The 22,130-nt window shown below is 38.7% G+C and overlaps 2 protein-coding genes and 2 long non-coding RNA genes across 5 annotated transcripts in view; 2 read left to right on the top strand and 2 right to left on the bottom strand.

The window, feature by feature from the left end:
* The window catches only part of LOC115923126, a 29,290-nt gene that overhangs the window by 6,339 nt on the left and 821 nt on the right, over positions 1–22,130 (top strand). The window lies entirely within an intron of this gene.
* Positions 794–1,658, bottom strand: LOC115923127. The gene is made up of 2 exons (XR_004063802.1): positions 1,448–1,658; positions 794–893 (listed from the first exon to the last, which is right to left on the bottom strand). It is a non-coding gene; the product is annotated as an uncharacterized LOC115923127 (long non-coding RNA).
* LOC115923125 lies at positions 4,277–15,278 on the top strand. The gene is made up of 13 exons (XM_030983386.1): positions 4,277–4,945; positions 6,485–6,667; positions 7,261–7,580; positions 7,910–8,106; positions 8,583–8,853; positions 9,213–9,605; positions 9,942–10,193; positions 10,665–10,802; positions 11,136–11,394; positions 11,804–12,085; positions 12,449–12,676; positions 13,241–13,372; positions 13,507–15,278. The coding sequence occupies exons 1-13, from the start codon at positions 4,648–4,650 to the stop codon at positions 13,866–13,868; spliced, it is 3,315 nt and encodes a 1,104-aa protein (XP_030839246.1). The 5' UTR covers positions 4,277–4,647; the 3' UTR covers positions 13,869–15,278.
* LOC582073 (probable Werner syndrome ATP-dependent helicase homolog 1) lies at positions 12,764–19,857 on the bottom strand. Its single transcript, XM_782046.5, has 6 exons — positions 19,192–19,857; positions 17,634–17,784; positions 16,456–16,594; positions 15,818–15,988; positions 14,751–14,867; positions 12,764–14,409 (listed from the first exon to the last, which is right to left on the bottom strand). The coding sequence occupies exons 1-6, from the start codon at positions 19,369–19,371 to the stop codon at positions 13,896–13,898; spliced, it is 1,272 nt and encodes a 423-aa protein (XP_787139.2). The 5' UTR covers positions 19,372–19,857; the 3' UTR covers positions 12,764–13,895.

The raw sequence follows: 22,130 nt of genomic DNA, 5'->3' as shown, positions 1-22,130 counted from the left end.
GTTGGGAGGCCCATGTCCTTTATAATTTTATTTTTAGGAATAGTTTTCTCTTTTTTATCAATTTGACATTGGTATACCGTTAATTTCACTGGGAAAACCACCCTTCCCTTACACATCAATACTGCCATTACTTCTAGCAACAGTAATTCTATAATTCAAAACGTTTTCATTTTCTAAATCCTTCTAATATAAACATATAACAAATATAATATTGTTTACACTTTTGCAACCTGTTACATGGTCCATTTAGAAACAGCACCAGGAAGAGAACAAGCCCCCCCCCCCTGTTTTCTTAAGCTAGGAAGTATCAAAACATGATTCTATTAAAATTAGCAGTTTGGATACAACAGGCAATGATGATTAGCAGTTTCCATATTTAGTGCATTTAGAGGGTTGTCTTTCAAACCTTCTTACATACAATACTTGAAGCAGCAAGTCCATAGACTGAGGTAAATGAATTTCAACATGTATAATTATAATTATAAATATCATTGATTGATTCAATCTTTGATATAGACTGATAAATCTTTATCACTCAAATTTCAAGGAAATTTCTTTCTGCCCAGCACTCAGTTTCATCCTATAAGATGGTAGTTGACATTGTTAAAATGTCATTAATGTTTATTCATTGATGATTAGTTATCTTTACTTATTTGAAAGTTGACAAGATGATAAATTCATTAGCTTTTTTTAAATGTGGTATTCTACAAACATATAATACAAATAATAAATAAATAGTATGTAAATATTCAAGTTTAAACCCATCTCTACTGTCCTCTTTCATTATATGAGGGGGCATCTTTAAGACGTAGTCCCATGTAGATGTCTTCTGCATTCATCGATGAAGTTGTAGGCTAGTTTTCAGAAGAAAGGGCTGTGATGATAACCCAAGTCTGTTGAATGGAAAAATGAAATAAGATACAGTGTATAAGAAAATAAACAACAACTAATAACATACACCCTGATACCTGCTCTGACAAAAAGAGGAAGGACTAATATTCACTTGGGGTTCTAGTGGGAAAACCTAAACTTTTTTTCCTACAAAACTAGTTACTGACCACATGTTAGATTATTTCTGATGATCCCATTAAGACAATAGGCCTGATGGAGCTTGGATCAGACAAGTATGAAATAAGTAATACTGGTACATGTACAATGTACTTGTAATGTAAACTTGTGGTCATAAATGAATAATACTCGGTTTACATAAAATGACCAAACAACTTGGAACAGAGAATGTACAGGAAATAATGCTATTGTCGGAAACATACGTTATGTAGACTTATATTTCATGTATATTGACATTTTAGTTTTAATCTAAATCACAATTGTGATATTCAGTCAAGTATTCTTTTACAAGTCAATGGACAATGAAAAATATAATTGTCAGATCTATAACTTTCTGCATGATAAATGTGTCCTACAATAGTTTATTGGGGGTACCTACATGGTATATTAGCACACTTGCTTGTATGAAGTGCAGTAGGCCCACATCTCTAGATATGATTCTGTCAATATCTGTTCTTTATTCCTCTCCTGGGTTTGTAATCAGCATGCTTTCATCATCCACTGTAGAGAAGCATCATCCTACATAAGAGAAAGCAATGTAGGTACTTCAATTAAAAAGTGATAATAATAGATACATATCAACCATAATTCATCGTATAAACAGACTTTCGTTAATCTTATGTTGTGTTCTTCTTCATCTTCATTGCTCAAGAAGTGAAAGGACCACTTACAAAAAAAAAGTAATGAGTGGTCCTGTGTATACCCTACATGTATGATCATTATCATTATTATGTAGTGCTTTGAATGTGCATTAGACATCGTTCTTCTACACACAGGACCTCCTGTAAATAAGGACAAACCCCTTTGTAAACAAAGAAAGGGAAGAACTAGAATAAAATATTCCCTCCACTATACACCTGAAACATACACTTAGTTCCATTTCCTTTTTAGTGAATTAATAGGTGGTCGTTTAATATTTGTGTGCTAAATAACCTGAAAATTGTACCTGCATGGGACTTTCAACTTCATCTTGAAAATATAAGAAATGTTGTAATGTCTACTCATCAGTTAGCTCCTTCCAGCTCTTCATCAGTTTCCATCTGTTGGAACAAAAAGAAAACAAAATCAATACGACAATCAAGGCGTCCCTTTCTCCTTAACAAAATAAAAATAGATCTAGCATAAAAGCTATTTTTCATGTCATGGTTGGCCTTAATTTTAATATAGTGTGGAAATCAACATTCCAATTTAATGGACCACAGTACAAAGTAAAATCAAATGGAAGATTTAACTTGTGCCTCAAAAAGTGCTTCATATGGCCTATAAATATAAAGTAGTCTTAAGTAGAATTGGTTTATTAAGACAAGAAGAAGTGGACTTCATAAGTAAACATAATTGTGGACAAGGGGTCTTCTCTTACACAAATAGATTTATCAACATGAACTGCACAATTCAAAGAAAAAAATCTCTAATAATATATTAAAAGTAATAACAGGAGTCAGAAGCGTACGCAGGGGGGGGGGGGTAAACCCCCCTACCTTCATTTTTTTTCATGTGTATGTTTTTCTGGAAACCCCCCCCCCCTTTTTAGTGTTGTTGTTGTTGTTGTTGTTTTTTTTTAATACAAAAAAAAATCCAAATGGATGACCTAAACCCCCCCCCCCCCCCAATGCTTATTCAGTGGCTGGCTGAGTCGTTGCGAAATTTTTGGTCCGATTTCAAAATGTTAACCCCCCCCCCCCCCCCCCCCCTTGAAAAAATCCTGCGTACGCCACTGATAGGGGTCTAGATCTAAGTTAGAGTAAGGTCAAGGTCTAGACTCTAATGATAACTTGACAAGCATGCTGGACCCACACAAAATCTAATTATTAAATAAAGAAATCCTAGTGTTGATGTTTTTTGAATACTTTTTATTAATAAGTTCCAGGTTTACATCTAAATGAAATAGGATTTGGAGTTGTTTGATTATCAATGGTCACAGATAATTTTGGTCTATATAAAGTTGACACGGATGCAACTGAGCGAACGGATGGCACTGATATGTAAAGCCATCAGAGTCAACATCTACTAAAGATTTTAACAAGAATTAATCCACTTGGATTATCAAAAAAATCATGCTTCAGAGATTATTGTAAGGTGTAACGTTAAATCTATATTTAAATTAAATCGATGATTGGTGAATTAGATTCATGATGACGATCAAATCTCAAATAAAACTTGATTAGAAAGTTTGATCTTGATGCAGATGAGCACCGAAATTCGCCGGGGTGGGCCAGGCGGAACGGCCGGGCCCCTAACTGGAGTACTAGGGTGAAATGACGGCAAACCGCAGTCAAACTACTTCATGACGATGAAAATCAAAGTTCAATTTCAAGAGCAATAATTTCCTAGTCTTTTCCCAAAAAAATCTGTTGAGAACGGTCTCACAATGTAACGAAATTACCGTAGATCACAAAGACTATTGCAGCTTTTTCAAAATTGATGACTAAATTCACTTAATCTACTCATATTTCAATCAATTACTCACCCATTCTCAATGAACTAAATCTTCTCAGTTTGTGCGAGTAGCCTGCGTCGTGCATAAATCTGCATAATTAAAGTGACGCAATGAGGTCAAATATATTATCCGGTTTCTTATCGATACTATCGATAAAATACATATTCATGAGGCTCATATCCAATCAAAAAGCCGCCTCGGGTGCTTATTTTGTCTTCAAATGATCCAAAAGAGGCGGAGCCTAATCACATTCGTCTGCATGGTTTCCGCGCGTGCTGCTTTCCGTCTAGTAATTATATTTAAACGTCTTTGGGAAAAACCATGCATGCGTAACGTGAACTGCATGCATAGCGCGCGATAAATGCAAATTCACGACCACACGACCACGCTGTCTGTCATTGGCTGTTGCTTAGCCCCGCTTACGTGTTTCCGTTTTACACCCTGCCCTAGGCTTTTCGGCAAGAAATTACACGAAACATGCTGTATCCGAAGTCTAAGTTTGTTTATATCGACGTCAAGAATAGCGAAGCCAAAGCTTATGTACAATTTCAATTGGGGATGCGAGGGTCTTCTTGTTCAAGACGGTTTTCCCGATATATTATTGTTTTGTTATCGCTGGGCTAAATTTTGCGAGCTGATCACGCATCCTCACGCTCTTAGAGTATTGCGTAATAATGGATAAAAATAAATGATACGACTAGGAAGATCAACTAGTATAGAGAGTTAGCTAGCGCTACGTGACGTTTTCAGAGTTCTGGTGGTGTGTAGCCTGACCAGACGCCGTGCGTAGCACGGCGTCTGACCTCCTCCCATACCGCCAGTACAGTGAACGGCCAATTCTAGAATTTCTACATTTAAAAAAAAACATTTTAAATTAACGCAATTAATTATTTTGGAACTATACTCACATTTGGCTATGCCACGTTGCTGTGCGCATCCATTGTCATCTTTCTTGATATCTGATAGTGAGGTTTTACTGATTTAATGCAACAAATTAACCTAAAACTTGGTCCTTGGTGATCGCACTAAAATTCCAAAATAGTAGCTTCACGAAACATACGTATTGCGCATGCGCAACCGGAAGTGCGAGCACGTGTGCGTTCAATGTGTTACGGAAAGCTTGTCGTCTGCTGCAGGCTAAAATGGAGGGAACTATTTCTTCTTGCATCAATTGTAAACAAAATTTTACACCAAAAAACAAAGGCTTTTATCGTCATCAAGTCAAAACAACCACCTCGCCAAGAACATTCACGGCTATTTTTAGGAAGCCACCTTCGTTTTATGAACTGAATGTTTTTATTTGTAGACGGTGCTACAGGTTCCTCGTCAGTCAAACAAGGCCAGTACAGAGTAGGAAAAGGACCGCCCGACGGACGCTGCATCAAGCCGGATCCCCTGGACAAAGTCCTCAACGAGTACATGAAGAGTCGGAGGAATATGGTAGGAATCCAGATCTGCCCAAATCCGGCATCTCCTCAAAACATGATCCGATTATTAATGTCTATTTTGCTCTCGACCACCCCTCCCCCATGAATTCTAGTATGGCACTATATACAGCTAAATTTAATTGGACCCTTTCATCAGTACACCACTCTTCCAAACCCATGCTTAGTTTTTATTCTGACAAACAACCAAACAAAGATAATAATTTCAAACAGGGTCCAAATCATGTAGGCCTACTTTAATATATTTACCTAAATTTCTTATGCTGGAAAAATTTTAGGATTTTAATTGTTCTAAGGAAATGGTGCACAGGTGATGGGCAACGAGCATCACGCCTCAATTATGATTTTTTGTGTTTGTTTTTGTTTTTGTTTGGGGGGGGGGGGATAAATTGAGTTGGCTAGGGCTATGATGATCATACGAAACAGTGTCGGAAAGAATAATGTTGAAGTGCAGTGTTATTGTGAGACAATTTCAGAAAAATTAATCTAAAATTATTTAATATTCTACTCGATATCTTATTAATCCATGTTCATTGATCCGTGTTCATGATTTGCCCATGGTCAATATCGGGGCGAGGGAGCGATTGAAGCGGCTGAGTGGGAGGGGGGGGGGGTGGGGGAGGATGGAAATGGAGGGAAGAGGTGTCCCGTTCCCACGGTAGGGACACTGAAAAAAAAATGAACATACCCTACGCAGTATATAGAATACTTCAAATTTATTTCCTGAATAATCAAAGTGTATCCCCATTGTCAAAGTTTTATGATTGGGCGGTTGGTCTTTAAAATAACGACATATACAGACAAACCGAATACTGAACAGACTATAGGGGTCTGAAATCATTGCGAGCGAGTGCAACGAGAGAGCATAAAATTTGTATATTTCTGAGTAAAAGATAAGGCATTCTTTAAGTTGGTTTATAAATTCAAATCGGATATTTTTTATATTATGAGGAGGCGGGTGCATTGCCTTATGAATAAAGATTTATAAACACAAACCGAGAACTCACCCTGTCCAAAAAGCCTAATAGTGCTAGCGAGCGCATCGAGCGAGCCGATATTTCACGTACTTCTGCATAGGAAACAGGGAATTACTTTTTATATTGGGTTACCGAATCAGAAAATTCTTATGCAATTACGAAACCTGTCCTTCTATTTTACATTTTTGTACCTGCAACGAATTTGTGAAGGTATTAATATAACAAATTTATATGAAAGTTAAGAAGAAAAAGAAAAGAATGCTCATGTACCACAAATATCTAGCATGAGGCTTACATGTTTACAGCCCCTCTATCGGGAATACTGCGTGCTGGCGAGTGAGAGAGCAAGAGCCTTTTTTTGAAGGGGGGGGGGGGGTTGCATCAAAATTCTGAATTTTTAAACCCCCAAACATTAAATCATTTGATGTTATGCTATTTGAAACATAACATATAATCTTTAAAAATATTTTGAAGTTTTTAACTAATTAAGGATATGGTCCGTGTTCCGTTTCTCATTCATTTATTCATTTATGATTTCATTTCTCCACTTTTGCCAGAACATTCATCACCTGGACTTTCAACTCCAGCTGCAAAGCGACCCGCGCATTTTCCGACGCCTGACCTCCATGCACCAAGACCTAACGGATCCGTGGAGGAAGCGCAGGACACTCCGCATGAATCATGTCTTCTTGTGCAACATGACCATGATTACACGCCCTCGCGAGAAATACTGAGGCCAGGTATTTTCTTTCTATAACCACCTCTGCAAAACCCGTTCCTCTTTCCTGAATCTGGTTCGCAAAAATATAATTCGTTCAAAATGTGCAAAACGATAGGTATATATCTTATAGAGGGGTCTCTATAATTATACCGGCCCAAATAATCTGAATTATATTTCTCCCGATTCATTATTTCTGTAGCATCTCTTTCCCCGGAAGAACGGTTAATGGAATGGAAAGTTACTCAAATAAGTGTTACACATTTGCAAGTTGCCATCTGCGCAAAATTTATCTCGTCAAATAACTCTAGGGCTCACAAAGTTTTAGATCCAAGTACATTCCCGTTCAGGATTGATAAGCAACACTGTAACATACATCCAAATACATAACCGTTCAGGATTGAGAAGTAAAACTGCATGCAACATACATTTCTCTTTTTTTTTCTTGTTTCTTAATAATTACATGAACATTAAACACTTTATAAGCAATATCGAAATATTCCACAATGAAGTTTTGACACGGGAGTATTCGTATTCATCAAGATTAGCTTGAGCACATCGTATGTCTCACAGAAAAATAAACTATTATTAAAGCTTCTCTTCCTCAACTCAAAGGTGACGGTGAATTCGCAGAAGGAGAAAGATGTATATCGTCACCAAATGATCAAGTAGATGCTCACGTGCAGACAAACCTTCCGCCATCATCGCCATCATCATCTCTTCTAGACGCAGAACCATCAATGAGCATTGAACTCAACGATGAGCTTCCGTCTCTCTTTCCTGAATCTGGTTCGAGACCAACCACTGCAAAGGAGAGGGCTGTAGCGAGTGTCGAAAATTCGCAATATCGCCTCGCATTCAGACAATTATGTGGGAATTATCCAGCAGCAAAGAAGGCACTGTTACAGGTCACGCAAGAGATGATCCGGGAAGAAGTAAGAAATTTTATTATAGGCTAGAGGGTGGGGGCACGGTCTATGCCTTTATGGATTAGTGTATATGTAATTCTAAAGAAATTGATACCAGTATCATCGATTTTGGTTGAACAATTTTCCTTCTACGCTTCTAGAGCGAGACGATATTATTTTATGAAATTAACGATTTTCAGGCAAGTCATGAGTCGGGAAAACGTTTCAATTTCTACGTTATTTAACTATTTGACTAAATTAGAAACCAAACATATGCTTTACAATTTAACTACAATAACGACGTGGTATTCGCATGTCTTTAGTCAATTTAAAGTATGATTGATTGTATTTATCAGGTGAAAGCCATTAAGCGATCCGGAAGCGCCTTGAGCCAGCCAGTGACAATTGGAAATGTCGCAGAATTCAGCTGGGAGGATCTTGTAGAGGACACCGAGAAGATTATGCCACTCTCAATCAGTTGCATCTCGGCAATGATGCCTTCGGTCAAAGGGGCCAAGAGAGGAAGAACAAAAGGAAAGAAAGGCTCTCGGAGGTACAACATGTAGTACTGATAAGTGATAACCTGAATACATTTCACACTGATCATAGTTATGTACTTTGGGGGATAAAGCGGGGTCATTGAAAAGTAAGAGAGATTGTGGGCGCTTTCCTTCACATAAGAAATTATAAATTAACATTACACAGATAAACTAAACACATGCAAAAGGACAATTTAGTGTCGCACAATACGTAATTATGTAAATATATGATTTTGTGGCATTAAGATAGAGACGGGAGAAGTTAGAGGAACTCAACAACTGAATTAATATTTCGAATCTGATAGCCTTAATTGGCAGTCCGAGGTTTTGTGTGTCATGTTATTGGACTTTTTTTTTTGGGGGGGGGGGGGGAGGGTACAACAACCAAATTCTGTTTCCCAAGCAATAATTTGCGGTGAAAAGTACTTTATACGCTTCTTATAAGAAAGATAATAACGTAAACGATCTTATTTTTCTTATCCATTAAAAGGGGACTATCCGATAAAGAGGCAAAGGAAATCATCGACCGCAGAATGGGAATTATACTAGCCATGGCATTATACACCCACTCGCCACGCAGCTTCCAATTTGTCCAGGCGACCATGGGAATAGAACTGTGGCGCCAAGGAGTGTCCCAGAAAGTCTTCCGGACGCTCAATCACAGTGGCATCACCATGGGAGCAGAGCGCGTCAGGTTCCATGTCGATAGAATGGCGGAAAATCATGACCAACAACTTAAAGAGTGGAAGTGTACAATTGAGGTGAAGAAATATAGGGTGTACTTGAGTCATACACCATTTTGAATATTCACAGTAATTAACAAAATTATGTACATCCATACTAGTCGTCTACTATGTTCTTTTTTCTGAAAGTTGTTCGTATTAAAATCTATAAAGCTCTTTATTCCCACAGCTCGTCCCCTTAGTAAGAACTTGGCAGTATCGAGATATAGTTTGAGGAAATGACCGCTTCCTCTTGTAGCAATGTATGACTTTTTTTTTACTCTAGATAACACGAAAACACTAAAAAAAAAAATCGGTGTTTCCTTCTCAATTAATATTATGCTGAAATGAATTGACATGTGGATAATACGAAATCCCTCTCTCCCTAAATTGATCAGGAAGCGCCGAGCATGACAATACGTCGGAAGCTAAAGTTCATTACCGGTCCTCCTACATTTGGACTCTGTATTGACAACGTGCAGAAGGGATGTGAAGCAAAACATCAAGGCAGAACACATAGCAACAAATTCCTCCTTCAGACGATGTGCTACGCGGCAAGGGACAGGGTGCCAGCTTCTTCGTCATCCTCGACAGTGAGCGATGCAGAGGACTTAGACCCGTTTAGCTTCTTGCCCTCACCGGAAGTCTTCAACCGCCAGCGAATGCGCTTAGTAGATGTGGTATCGAACATCATGGGGAGGCATATGGGCTTTTTAGAGAGCTTATCTCCTGACCTTCCCATCACACAAGAACACGCACAAACAGCTGCCATGGCTAAGAAGTCTGAAATGGTGAGAATTTGACCAGGGGTGCAGCTATAGAGGCCTTATTCAATATACAACTCACAGTCTTTTTTTAATTTGTTTGTTTTAACTTGAATCTGAATTATAGTGCCCGATTTGAGTACTTCAAATTGTATGCCTTAGTTGTTTATCCAGTACCAACTTGACAAATTAAATGTTCACTTCGCGTTGATAATGTAATATCTAATGATTAGAAGTATAACTTTAAACTACCTTCATACTGAGAGAAACCAGGAAAATAGTGGGCATACTGCTATAAGTTCAGATTATATTATCAAAGAAAAATAGATGTTGACATTCAGATAATAATTACCTATAATACAGGTAACAATTGGAGTTGTGAACGCCAATCCTAGTACCACGCAGGGGACAATTTCAGTCCTGGAGCGCCTCCAGACCTATGTGCCTGTTACCGAAGGAACACCAACACAGACCCTCGTCAGTGGCGACGGGCTGACAATCGAACGCATATTACACGCCCAGAGAGCGCGAAGTAACGGGGAACGATGGGAGGACAGACTCGACGCATTCTTTGCAACACCTCAGGAGTTCCACAAGGAGATCCTCCTATTGCAGGTCAGTTTGAAAGGAAGAACATTCTCACTGGTGCAGCCCAATATAATTCTTAAGTGAGATGATATTCGAGTCTAAAAGTCATGTTATCATCTTAATTGGAGGGTTAATAGCATGGGCGTCATGCCCCCCCCCCTCCCACGGTCTTGTTAAAATAATGCCTACATGGACCACAGTAAATACGTGTTGGCAAATTACAATTGATCAAATAAAAGAGTTTTCACCGTCTTATATGACCTTTTATGCTCTGTGTCTCAAAACGTGAATGACAATGTCGATTAGGAAAAATTATATTGCAGTTCAATAAAAAGATAGGGTTAGGTGTCAAATTCTCTTCATTTGTCGATTAATCAAAACAGGACGTGTAAATTGCAAAGTCAGAGCCAGAAACTGAAATGATCGCTTGTAAATGATATCATTGAAAAATATGTCATAAATCACGTTATTCAGATATATTGCCAATCTTTATAATAGGACTCGAACAATGTGTTCTTCAGAGGTCAAAGTATTTCTGCACGAGGAACACTTGCACAACTGAAATGCGACTTCAATCACCATTCCTTCAAAAAAGACGTGATGCAAAATGTTCAGCATGTCTGGGATATGTACGAGGTAAGCCGTATTTGTGTGAGTGTGTGTATGTGTGTGTGCGTGTGTGTGTGTGTGTGTGTGTGCGTTTGTTGCTTTTGCTTGTGTTCATGTGAAGGGGGGAGGGGTGTTGATGAATTTCCCTCAAGTAACTGAAATTGGAGAAAGACGTTTCAAAATGTGGATTGGAATGGCGACAATTATTCAAGATTAAAGCTTATACTGACAAAAATGATGATGGAAATGTCAGTAAAAGGAGAAAGGGGGGGGGGGGGTTACGATGTTTTGATAGTTTAAGAATGATCCCAGCATAACTTAAAAGTCACATTATAATAATCATTTTTATAATTTATGCAGTTCGTGACCGAGGCGTACACTCTCCTTTGTGCATTGAAGTTCTGTGGAACGTCATCCCTAAACGACATCCCTGATAGTTTCCCTGCTAAAGGAACGACAGAGGAACAACTCCAATGGGTAAAGAGTGTGGCACAACAAGTTGTGGACTACATATACCAGGAGCCCGATAAGTCATCAGTTCAAGTAGCTGCAGAAGCATACAAGAATGAGGCCTCTGAAGGAACAGATGATGCACTAGGCTATTGCCTCTGCAAATCTGGTAGGCATGTCCATCAGTACCAGTATCTATTCTTTTGCACTTTTAACTGAATATGCTCCCGTTTCATTATATGATAAAAGCTTCCAAAATCAAGTGACAATTAATGCCATACCTAATGGTAAATAAGTTACAAGCTGAATTGTACACTATATCGATTTTTTTCCAAAGCCATTACTAACATAATTATCTTAAACTGCATTTTAAACCTCCCAAATTCGTTTTGGAGACGGGCGTTGCATTTTAAAAGTGGACAATAGAAGAAAAAGAAGATATCCTTCAAACACATATCACTCTATCAGTTAGGGGATGAATTTAATAATGTTTTCTCTAACTTCTGTTGAAAGAAAATTGAGTTGTATTCGACAAGACTGATACATGTTTTTCCAACCTTTTAAAATAATTAATACAGAAAAGAATGACGACATGGTGCTGTGTTGCAGTTCAACATGTCACAAGGCTTGGTTTCACCTTAGTTGTGTTGGGTTGACAGCTGCTCCAGACAAAGAGAAAGACTGGTATTGCAGCGCCGACTGTGAGAGTGGTCCGAGTTACATCTACTGTGTGTGCCAGCGGAAAGTCGATCCAGAGGGCAACACAAACATGGCGCAGTGCGCATTGAAAGGAAACTGCAGGGGTCATGAATGGTATCACCACAGATGCATTGGTCTTCAGTTGACTGATCTCTTACCCGGTAAGAATATTGTAATTGTTCATAGTTACAAGGTTTCAGGAATATTATAAATACACAATTTCAAATATTAACATTTTAGCAAGTTTGGATAACCCACTAAATAGAACTAATCCTGCAACGTTTGGTGTCCCTATCTGGATAAAACTCTACCAGAATCTGCGATATGCAAGCCAAAACTCTATTCGTGGACTATATATTCCATATTCCCATTTTTTCCATGGATGTCAAAAGTCTAGTTGATGAGGTTCGATCATAAATTATACAAGCATCTTATTAGCCCTAACCGTACCTTAGAATAAGAAGAGGGAACAAATTTTCACAAATCCATTAGTTCCAATGCATTCCATATATATATCTTCGCAGAGAAGTGGTATTGCAGTGAAGAATGCGCCCTTGATTCTCAAAACGACGACCATGTGCTGAACCACAGTAGAGCTCTCGTTCTGGAAGGATTGCGACATCTAGCCAGGAGAGCAGCAGTTCGGGCTGGAAATGGACCAGTCATGGTTGAAGACTGGAAAATCGATCTCATAACTTTCTGGTCAAAGAGACACCCAAAGTACCTCATCAATGCCCACTACTTTTTAGCATGTGAGTCTGGAATTTGAAGACTTATAAGATTTTACATTGATAAGATATTCATTTGACTCGATGCGAGAATAACTGACAGGACAAGACTTCATGACACTCACGATAAACTTATTATTATGTGCCAAAAATATATTCTGTGTGCCACATCATCACATCATCTTTTAGACCCACTTCCACTTGAAATGCACATAGAATACGTCCGTTTCATTTGTGATTAGGTGTACTAGACAACGAATCCTCCAGGATGTGCATATTGTGAGTTTGGGGATAAACAGATTAAGCATTGTTTAAGAGATAGGAGATTTGTGCCATTTGCCGAAAGAAGGACGCTGGCAAACACACAATTAATAAAGTGTATACTGATGAACGGTCATAATGATGGCATGTGCATTCAAACTAATAGTGACCTAGCTAGTTAACGTTAAAGGGATGGTGCCCATGCGATCCTTTGAACATCATGAAATGATCCTCGAACGAGGGGTTTGAAAAGTAGAAAGTATTTCCTTGGTCATGTTGGTGAAATGTTGGTTTTAGATTTCGCAAATTGTTTTTTCATGGCATCAGGTATCGGTGGATTTGCTCCTTCTGACATCAGGAACAATTTGATCTGGAACAGAGTCATCAATGTCACTGGCAAGCCCGGAGGAAACATAGGGATGGACCTTGGTACTGAGCACATTAACATGGACTACAAGGGTATGTCAGTTGCAATGTTTGACGCATTTTGCGTTGTGCGTAGGTGACGTGATATGCAATTATAAATCAAGGTTGATTTGATCTTCTCAACAATTATATTTTAACTGTTTTTTTTTCTGTATCAATTTTTGCAGGTATGATCGACTTCGCTCATGGAAATGTGACTGAGAAACACGCGCAGAGATGTGCCAAGATGTCAGGACCATTTGGTAGGTACCTGGATATCATGTTCAGTGATGCCGGGATCGTCTCCATGAAGACGCCAACTAGGAAGAAAGCAGAGGATGTATACAAACAAGATGTTGCATTGTTTGTGGATGAGAACGATGGATTTGGACTGTTTGAATACTTGCCCTTCAGACAACACAAAGGCTTTGAAGGGTTCGACCATAAAGAGGTGTTGCGAAATCCAAAGAACCTTGGTAAAAAGCTGAAAGCACTTTCTACGAGAATGGATGCACAGCGTCGCAGTGTTAAATTGTGCACTGACTCATAGAAATGGATACATGCTATGGGTCCCGTATTACTTAGCACTGTCGCAAACTGAGCAGCATGACATCACCTGTACATTGTCCTTTTCCATGCCATGCACGAAGAGCGTGTTCAACACCGATTTCCGGATGCAGCGGGATGATTGGACAAGGTCCCTCATGTCTTCATCAACCCATCTCTTGTTGACTGAAAAGGGTGGCAGATACATAATGGCTTTTCCGGGTCTTCCATCCCTCGCGCATCGGCCTGTTTCTTGCCAATAGCAGAGGACATCACTAGGGCATCCCCAGTGGATAACCTGATCAATGTCGGCGATGTCGACACCCAAACCGAATGCTATTGTTGCTACAACGCAGCGCAGCTTAGAACCTTCGGTGGAAAAGTTACGACATATTCGTTCCTGACTCTTTGAGTCCGTTGATGCGTGGTACATTTCGATCAGTCTACTTTCCACACTGCAAGACTGCCCTGGTCCTGGAGCATGGGCGGACTCGGCGAGGCTTTCGTTGAGCCATGTGTAGAGTTCAGCAACGTGGTCGATTTGTCTGAAAGAACAATACTTAGTGACATTATTAAGGATATTGAAGCTAATCCACGTGTGCCTCTTTTAAGATCCAGTCAACAATAGTGAAAGTGATATAAATTGTAACTGAACGGAAAACCGTTTATTGAGCAAAGTAACGATTAACCGTAACTCCTTATGAAATTGACCCCTTATAATGTGAACATAATTCTTTATATTGCAAAACGTTAAACGTAAGAATGAACGCATCGCTGTCATAAAGATTCGCCTAAAGTTTTGACATACTAGTTAATTGAAAATGAAAACCTTCATAAAACTTAATTCCGTAAGAAAAATGAAAATTGCGTTTTAAAATTTATTTACCGTGCATAAATGATGGTTTTTGCAGCATCGACACCCTTCTCCTTTAATTCATCCAAGTACCATCCAATGGCTTCAAACTTGTCCTTCACCGGAACCACTGATAGATGAATGTTTGGTCTGTGGATAGAACAATTAAAGGTACATGAACTCAGTCATATCCACAGAGCTATTCATATATTCCTTAAAAGTCTCCTTACACACAAGATTTCATTAAATGTCCGTATGTAGCCTAATAGTTTATGACATTATGACTCTCTGCTGTAGACAATTAATGTGCCTCAACTGATAACGAGTATTACACAGGTTTCTGTCCGATTTAAAGTTCTGTCAATTCCCTTATGATTCATTTATGATATTCAAAAGGGCCTATCCGAGTAATTATGAAACCCTGGACCCTGTGGTATAAAAGCTGATATCAAACCCAATTCAGCAACTCAAACATAAGTCTCGAAATTCGCGATTTTGATTGGCTAATACCCTGATACCGGACTCATGTTTGAATTCCTAACAAACAAAACAAAATATAACAAATAAATAAATTAAATGAAAGAGAATAATAACAATGAAAGTAACAACAATAATAGTCATCGACATCATAATAATGATAATTAAAAAATAATAATAATAATAATAATAACAACAATAAAAATAATAATAATCTAATGTTAATAAATGCATAAATAAATACATAAAGATATTGACTGCATTTTACTGATATTTTGTATCATGCAGAATGTAGATTTGCGAGCGCGCAAGTTCTCCTTCCGCCCCCTGTTGAACCCTGTCCCCATTAAAATCTTTGATATACCCCTGATCACTCTTAACCATATTTATTATTTATAAATGTTCCTAGTCGCAACCCTGCAGGGCTGTATTCTTATTTTGTTTTTGCTGTCTGATTTTCATTTTCCTTTAAGATTTCTCACATAATTATTATTACAATAAGGGAAGAGAAGTTCAGTAGTAGATACTATGTATGTATACTATGATCATGATCAATTGACTTGAAGAAATCATTAATAATGATCATTCACATTAACTGCTTATGATGATAAGGTATAACCAACCTGTTGGGAATAGCGGCGAATATTTCTACTTCTTCCCTGCGGAGATTCAGGTTTTGAAGTATTTCTGTGACCATTCTGTTTGTTGCCGTGGCTGTAAGAAGCATTATAGGGCATGCCAGCCTGGATGTCAAAGATGTGGTCCGGAGGTACTCCTCCCTGAATGTAAGACCCCTGTAAGATGAACACAAATGATTGGTAAAATTGACTCGTTTGACCTATTTACCTATCAGTGAATGTTGTGAATTTGATAATGTGTAATTATGGTTTATAATTAGTGTCTTCATGTGAAAGTGCACATCCCACTGTGCATGAGTGAAGTAAACTGAGCTCAGAAAACGTAGCTCCTTGTTAATATTTATGAAAATGACATTGGTGCAGAGTATATGTATAGGCCTTCATTATGTAAACGATGAAGAGGAAATACCTATTTTGTCTTATATGAATATGTCACATTTTGAAGGCGCATTTTGCAAACTCGCTTGCTGTTTAAGACTTTCACGCAGCTTCATAATGCAGAGCTATCTTGAATGGGCCCATGTAATCACATGATTAGCAGAAACAAAAGTGATAAGCTTTTAAAAGACATGTATTTTGTATGATAATGGCTTGAAATATATAAATAATTTTCAAGAACATGCCATTTTGTAAAGCAGTGAACCTCATCTAGCACCAGCAACGAAATCCTGTTTTGAAACTTCCGCACCCATTGCCACCACTTAGGGGACAGGATGGCCTCCGGGGAAGTAAAAACGAGGTCTGTCCCTCCATTCATCAGGTCTGTTTAATAAATGAAGAAATAACAGGAACGTTGTGATCGATGCATTCATGTCAAATTCTATCGAGTGCATTCTGTATATAAACACGTGAAATAATCACATCCCACATCTATTCCACTTGTATTTCTTATCAACAGATACAACAAGAACTATATTGATATCGGGTGTACATAGAGGACAACGCCATGCGTTTTACATCTGTGGTGTTAATTCAACACCCAATGGTGTTATTCTAACATTTTTGGTGTTATGTCCAAACTCTAAGGTAGTAATTTTAATACCTGAAGGTGTAGTCCTCTACTAAAACCGACTGGTGTCAATTTTAACACCCCAGTTTTTACAGTGTATGTCGTCTATCTATTTTATTGTACATCGGATTTGATGTTTTGCATTATCACTTCAATAATAATAATGTTATACACTATTACCATATATTTAACCATAACTGTGGCAAGAAGAAGCACTATTTGTTGTGATGTAAATTATGGTAATGCTATTACGCCCTACCTATACAAGTGATGACGATCCTTAATGTATAATTTTATTGCATCATTTGGGTAAAGAATTTTCTACCGAGGAGAATGATACTAATTAGATCTTTGAATTTGATTGAGTAGTGTTGATTCATGTCGTTTCTTTAAATAAAGTCATTTTCAAATTTCGAATGTTCGGGGGGAGCCCATTGATGCATGCAAACAAAAGAAAAACTGAAATCGGAAAACGGACGCATGTTACACGCCATTCCCGACACAAGTACTCCTATATATTGGTCGCTAAAAGCATGCGAAATTTGAAAATGATTGTATTAAAAGAAACGGGCATAGAATCAAAATTACTGAACCATTTACAACAATCTTGGCATCATTCTCTTTGGTCTTTGGTAGAAAATGATTTATCCAATAATGTAAAACCAAATATGTAGCTTTTGAATTAAGGCAAGCATACTGAAAAATCTTCGTTCCACTTTATTTCTGGGACACCTGGTATAATCCGCTGTATGACCCACAACGTGTAAAATCTCTCGTTGCTGTTTGAATTACCGTTTTCAGTCTCCCTGTCCATGTCATGACCTGAATGGCCAAGAATGGCCGCAGTTCTGATGCCAAGATTCTTCCATCTGCGCACCTGGTCCAGCATTAGACTTTTAAGCGGACTTACTACGAGGGTTATGTGTGTTTTCTGTGGATTCAGCTGTAAAAAAAAAAAAAAAGAAGAAGATTAATGCATGCACAGGTTTTAGTTTATCATACATTTGTAAAGGTAACTATATAACTGTGTTTGTTAGTTATATATTTTAGACAGTGAATATGAATGTTATTAGTTTCTTCAATTTTCTTTTTGGTTAAATATAATCATATTCACTATGCTGCAGGATGGGAATGGGGAGGGGGGGGGGGGGGGCTGGTCCCACCAATCTTATTTTATTGATTATTATTATATCTTTAAGTGATCATTTTAAGACCGATTGTGATTGGGACAAAACCAGTACATTTTCCAGCAGCTCTGCCTAATTTTGAAACCTTAATTTTATATTTTATTTTCATTCATTTATGTGTGTTATTGTTTGTTTTTTTGTATTTGTTTTTGTTTTTTGTTTTTTTTGGCTGGTCTTGCATCCACATAATTATGGGAAGTATGCCGTTCCGTTCCTTATTTGGGCCTGGTATCTCATTGCATGATCAGACGGACTTTTTAAGGCCCGCTATCCGATGAATGTATACTGTATGCATGCAAATAAAATAATGATCTGAAATTAGACCAGCATGAATGAATCTCGATCGTCTCATTCCTTTTTGCATTCATGTAAAATGAGTGGGTCGGGAGCACCTAACCCGTGGCGTGCATATACTTATGACACATTTGGAAAAGATTGTGGAGGTTGTATAACTCCCCCCGGGGGGGGGGGGGGGGGACTGTTATTTTGACGGGGGTGTGCCGCTACCAATTCCAAAACGGAGGGGGGGGGGGCTAAGGAGCGGCAAAGAAGATCAAAACGATGGCCTTGAGAACGGCCTCCCCCAAAAAACAACTACAACAACACAAAATGAGAGTTTACTTTACACCCCTTTACACCCATGACAGAGCCTTATTCCATCAGGATACGTGCAAGAGACCCACCTCTCCGACAAGCAAACGAACAAACTAACAAAAACCTTGTTGTTCAACTTGTTGGTGATTTTTTTTTCTTCAAAAAATAAATAAGTGAGGTGGAGAGGTAGGTAAAAACCAACAAACGACTCCAAAACAAACTGACAAGAAAAATGAAAGGTCTCACATCGACTAAAACACCAAAAAGTCGCATATAATCTTAAAAATACAAGTTAAACCTCAAATCGTATATAGGAGGGGGGACATTTGATATTTTGTCCCCCTCTAAAAAAATCATGAAACACTGGCAAAAAAAAAAAAAAAAAAAAAAAAGGTCAAACATACCCCTAGTTTGTATATATACGGCAATGCCTTAATATTAACTTATACAAAATCATATTAAACGGCGCTTGTTTTCTGTTGCATGTTCCATTCAAGAAAGCTGATTAACAAAAAATATTAAGACAATAAAAAAAACGACAGCTACATTTAAAAACACAATATGCCTACTTTGTTCAAAAGTGGTGCGTGGAGGGCATAAATCAAACTTTTTCCGTATCCAGTGGGAAGGATCCCCATGGTGTGATTTCCTTTGGCAGCGCTTATGAGCATGGACTCCTGTTTTTGTTTCAGTACAAAAGTACTTCCGAGCACATCATCCACAACTTCTTTGAGCATTCTCGTTTCCATGGCAGTTTCTACGTACGCTGAATAATTTCTGCCTGAATCATGAATGAATCTGGGCGATTACGCTATAAATTTACATTGCACACAGTATAGACGTCGCGTCGTCTGCTACAGCAGTTGCTTCCGCGCGTGCTACTCGGGCGATCTCGTCACGTGACTTGACCTTCACAGAGTTGCGATTACCTTCCGGTTCATATACAGCGATTACATGAGATCGAGCCCCATAGGACTGCACACAACTTTGTTCGCTGTGTGAAGGACTTTACTGATAAAAAGGCAGGATTAGGTGAGTTTTTAACATTTTTATTTAAAAATAAATAGAGCTGCATGAAGCTCATGTAATACCGAACACCCAGAACACACTCCCAAGGTGATAAAGGTTATGATAGAATAGATATTCGTGTCGTCGGCAAATGTGTAGGGGGCTCAGCGGCTTTTTGGAGCAAGCGGGGTACATCCCCGAGCTTCGCTCGGGGATGTGTATATTTAGGTGGTGTGCAGAGCGCCGAGCGAATTTTTTTTCCGTACTCGAGAGAGCAAAAATCCCATGTGCGCATGCGCGTGGACTTATGATTTCTCTGCTACTTCCCATACGAAATGTACATGTATTCGCATGTACTGTGCACGATTCGCGTTCTACGAGTAAACGATGGCATAGTAGTCTTCAAACACAGACTCTGATTTGCCAGTTTGACAAATCAATATGCGTATGTGTCGCGATGTGCTTATTCAAGTCTGTGTAGTTGTATGATTCAGACCCAGTAGTGCATATGGAAATACATTGCAACTTGTATAGAATGGTATAGTAGTCTGCAAGCACAGACGCTAATCTGACAGTTTGACAACATACTAGTAGTGTGCTGAGAAGTACTTTATTCAAGTCGCCAACTTGTATAGAATGGTATAGTAGTCTGCAAGCACAGACGCTAATCTGACAGTTTGACAACATACTAGTAGTGTGCTGAGAAGTACTTTATTCAAGTCTGCGTAGATGTATGATTCAGACCCTACTGGTGCGTGCGTTAGAAATGCATCTCAATGTGTAGAGTGTAGTATAGTAGTCTGCAAGGACATAATAATATATTGTGTATTGATGAGTAGTGATTTTATGCAAGTTTGTGTAGTTTAATGATTCCAGACCCCATGGTAGGCCTATGTATTGTGCCACTGCTCTCTCACACTCTTTCTCTCTCTCTCTCTCTCTCTCCATATCTCTCTCTCTTTCTCTCTCTCTCTCTCTCTCTAGCCCTCCCTCCAGTATGCTCGCACTCTCTGTATTACTTTTACTTCTGGCTCTCAGCAGACCATGATTATAAATAAAAGTAATACAGAGAGTGCGAGCATACTGGAGGGAGAGCTAGAGAGAGAGAGAAAGAGAGAGAGAGAGAGAGTGAGGGAGCAGTGGCACAACACAGAAAACTACGAAAACTTGAATAAAAGCACTACTCAATACACAATAGGCCTATATTATTCTGTCAAACTGTCAAAGGAGAGTCTGTGCTTGCATACTACTATGCCACTCTATAAGTTGAGGTGCATTTCCAATACACGCACCAGTAGGGTCTGAATCATAAAACTACTCAGACTTGAATAACACTATTTTGTCAAACTGTCAGATTAGCGTCTGTGCTTGCAGACTACTATGCCACTCTGCAAGTTGAGATGCCTTTCCAATACACGCACCAGTAGGGTCTGAATCATAAAACTACACATATTTGAATATAAAGCACTACTCAAGACACTATGTTGTCAAACTGTCCGATTAGCGTCTGTGCTTGCAGACTACTATACCATGCTATTCAATTTGGGATGCATTTCTGTAAGCACTAAAATGTCTGAATCATACAACTACTCAGACTTGAATACTAGTACTATTGCTACGCACGATATATGCGTAATTGTTTTGTCAAACTGGCAAATCAGAGTCTGTGTTTGAAGACTACTATGCCATCGTTTACTCGTAGAACGCGAATCGTGCACAGTAGATGCGAATACATACATTTCGTATGGGAAGTAGCAGAGAAATCACAAGTCCACGCGCATGCGCACATGGGGTATTTGCCCTCTCGAGTACGGAAAAAAAATTCGCAAGCGGGGCTAAGCAACAGCCAATCACAGACAGCGTGGTCGTGTGGTCGTGAATTTGCATTTATCGCGCGCTATGCATGCAGTTCACGTTACGCATGCATGCAGTTCACGTTACGCATGCGCGGTAGCAAAAGCATTAATATTCATGAGCTATCGAATAGTCCGGGGCTAAGGCGAACGTAGTGTGAATCGCGTGAAATTTCTTAACCCCGGCTAAGCACATAGTCCGGGGTTAAGAAAATAGATGTGAACAGCAAAAAAAATAGTATGGGGTTAAGGATAGTATGGGGTTAAGGATAGTCCGGGGTTAAGAAAAATAGATGTGAAAAGGGTATTTGTGGGGTTAGCCCACTTTGGCAAAACGTAATGTGAACAGAAAGCCGGCTAAAATTACCCCGGGTAATTGGTGGGGCTAAGGAAGGAATTGGTGGGGCTAAGAGCCCCCTTAGCCCCACCTATTTCCCGGGGTTAAGCAATATTTGGTAGATGTGAAAAGGGTATTGGTTACGAGAACCTCTTCACGCACGATTTAATGTGCGGATGAATATCATTTTAGAGATAACGTGATAAGTTCATGATGGTTAGTCTCGTTTTAGGGCTTGAGAAAGTTTCTTGTTTGTGTTATTGATTATTCTTTTTGTCTATGATTATGCATTTAATGCTTCTTTAAAGAT

The sequence above is a fragment of the Strongylocentrotus purpuratus genome, unplaced genomic scaffold, assembly GCF_000002235.5.
Source record: "Strongylocentrotus purpuratus isolate Spur 01 unplaced genomic scaffold, Spur_5.0 spur5_scaffold_13, whole genome shotgun sequence".
NCBI classification, from domain to species: domain Eukaryota; kingdom Metazoa; phylum Echinodermata; class Echinoidea; order Camarodonta; family Strongylocentrotidae; genus Strongylocentrotus; species Strongylocentrotus purpuratus.
This window is presented reverse-complemented; position numbering and strand designations above follow the sequence as displayed.

What these genes read in the sequence shown, in the direction of transcription:
- LOC115923125 (XM_030983386.1), top strand. Translation starts at nt 4,648, where the DNA reads ATGGAGGGAACTATTTCTTCTTGCATCAATTGTAAACAAAATTTTACA. An exon ending in GCGAGAAATACTGAGGCCAG is followed by an intron (nt 6,668 to 7,260) that starts GTATTTTCTTTC and finishes CTCAACTCAAAG; the next exon opens with GTGACGGTGAATTCGCAGAA. An exon ending in TGGCTAAGAAGTCTGAAATG is followed by an intron (nt 9,606 to 9,941) that starts GTGAGAATTTGA and finishes CCTATAATACAG; the next exon opens with GTAACAATTGGAGTTGTGAA.
- LOC582073 (XM_782046.5), bottom strand. Translation starts at nt 19,371, where the DNA reads ATGGAAACGAGAATGCTCAAAGAAGTTGTGGATGATGTGCTCGGAAGT. An exon ending in ACGCACCACTTTTGAACAAA is followed by an intron (nt 17,785 to 19,191) that starts GTAGGCATATTG and finishes TTTTTTTTACAG; the next exon opens with CTGAATCCACAGAAAACACA. An exon ending in AAAACCATCATTTATGCACG is followed by an intron (nt 14,410 to 14,750) that starts GTAAATAAATTT and finishes TTGTTCTTTCAG; the next exon opens with ACAAATCGACCACGTTGCTG.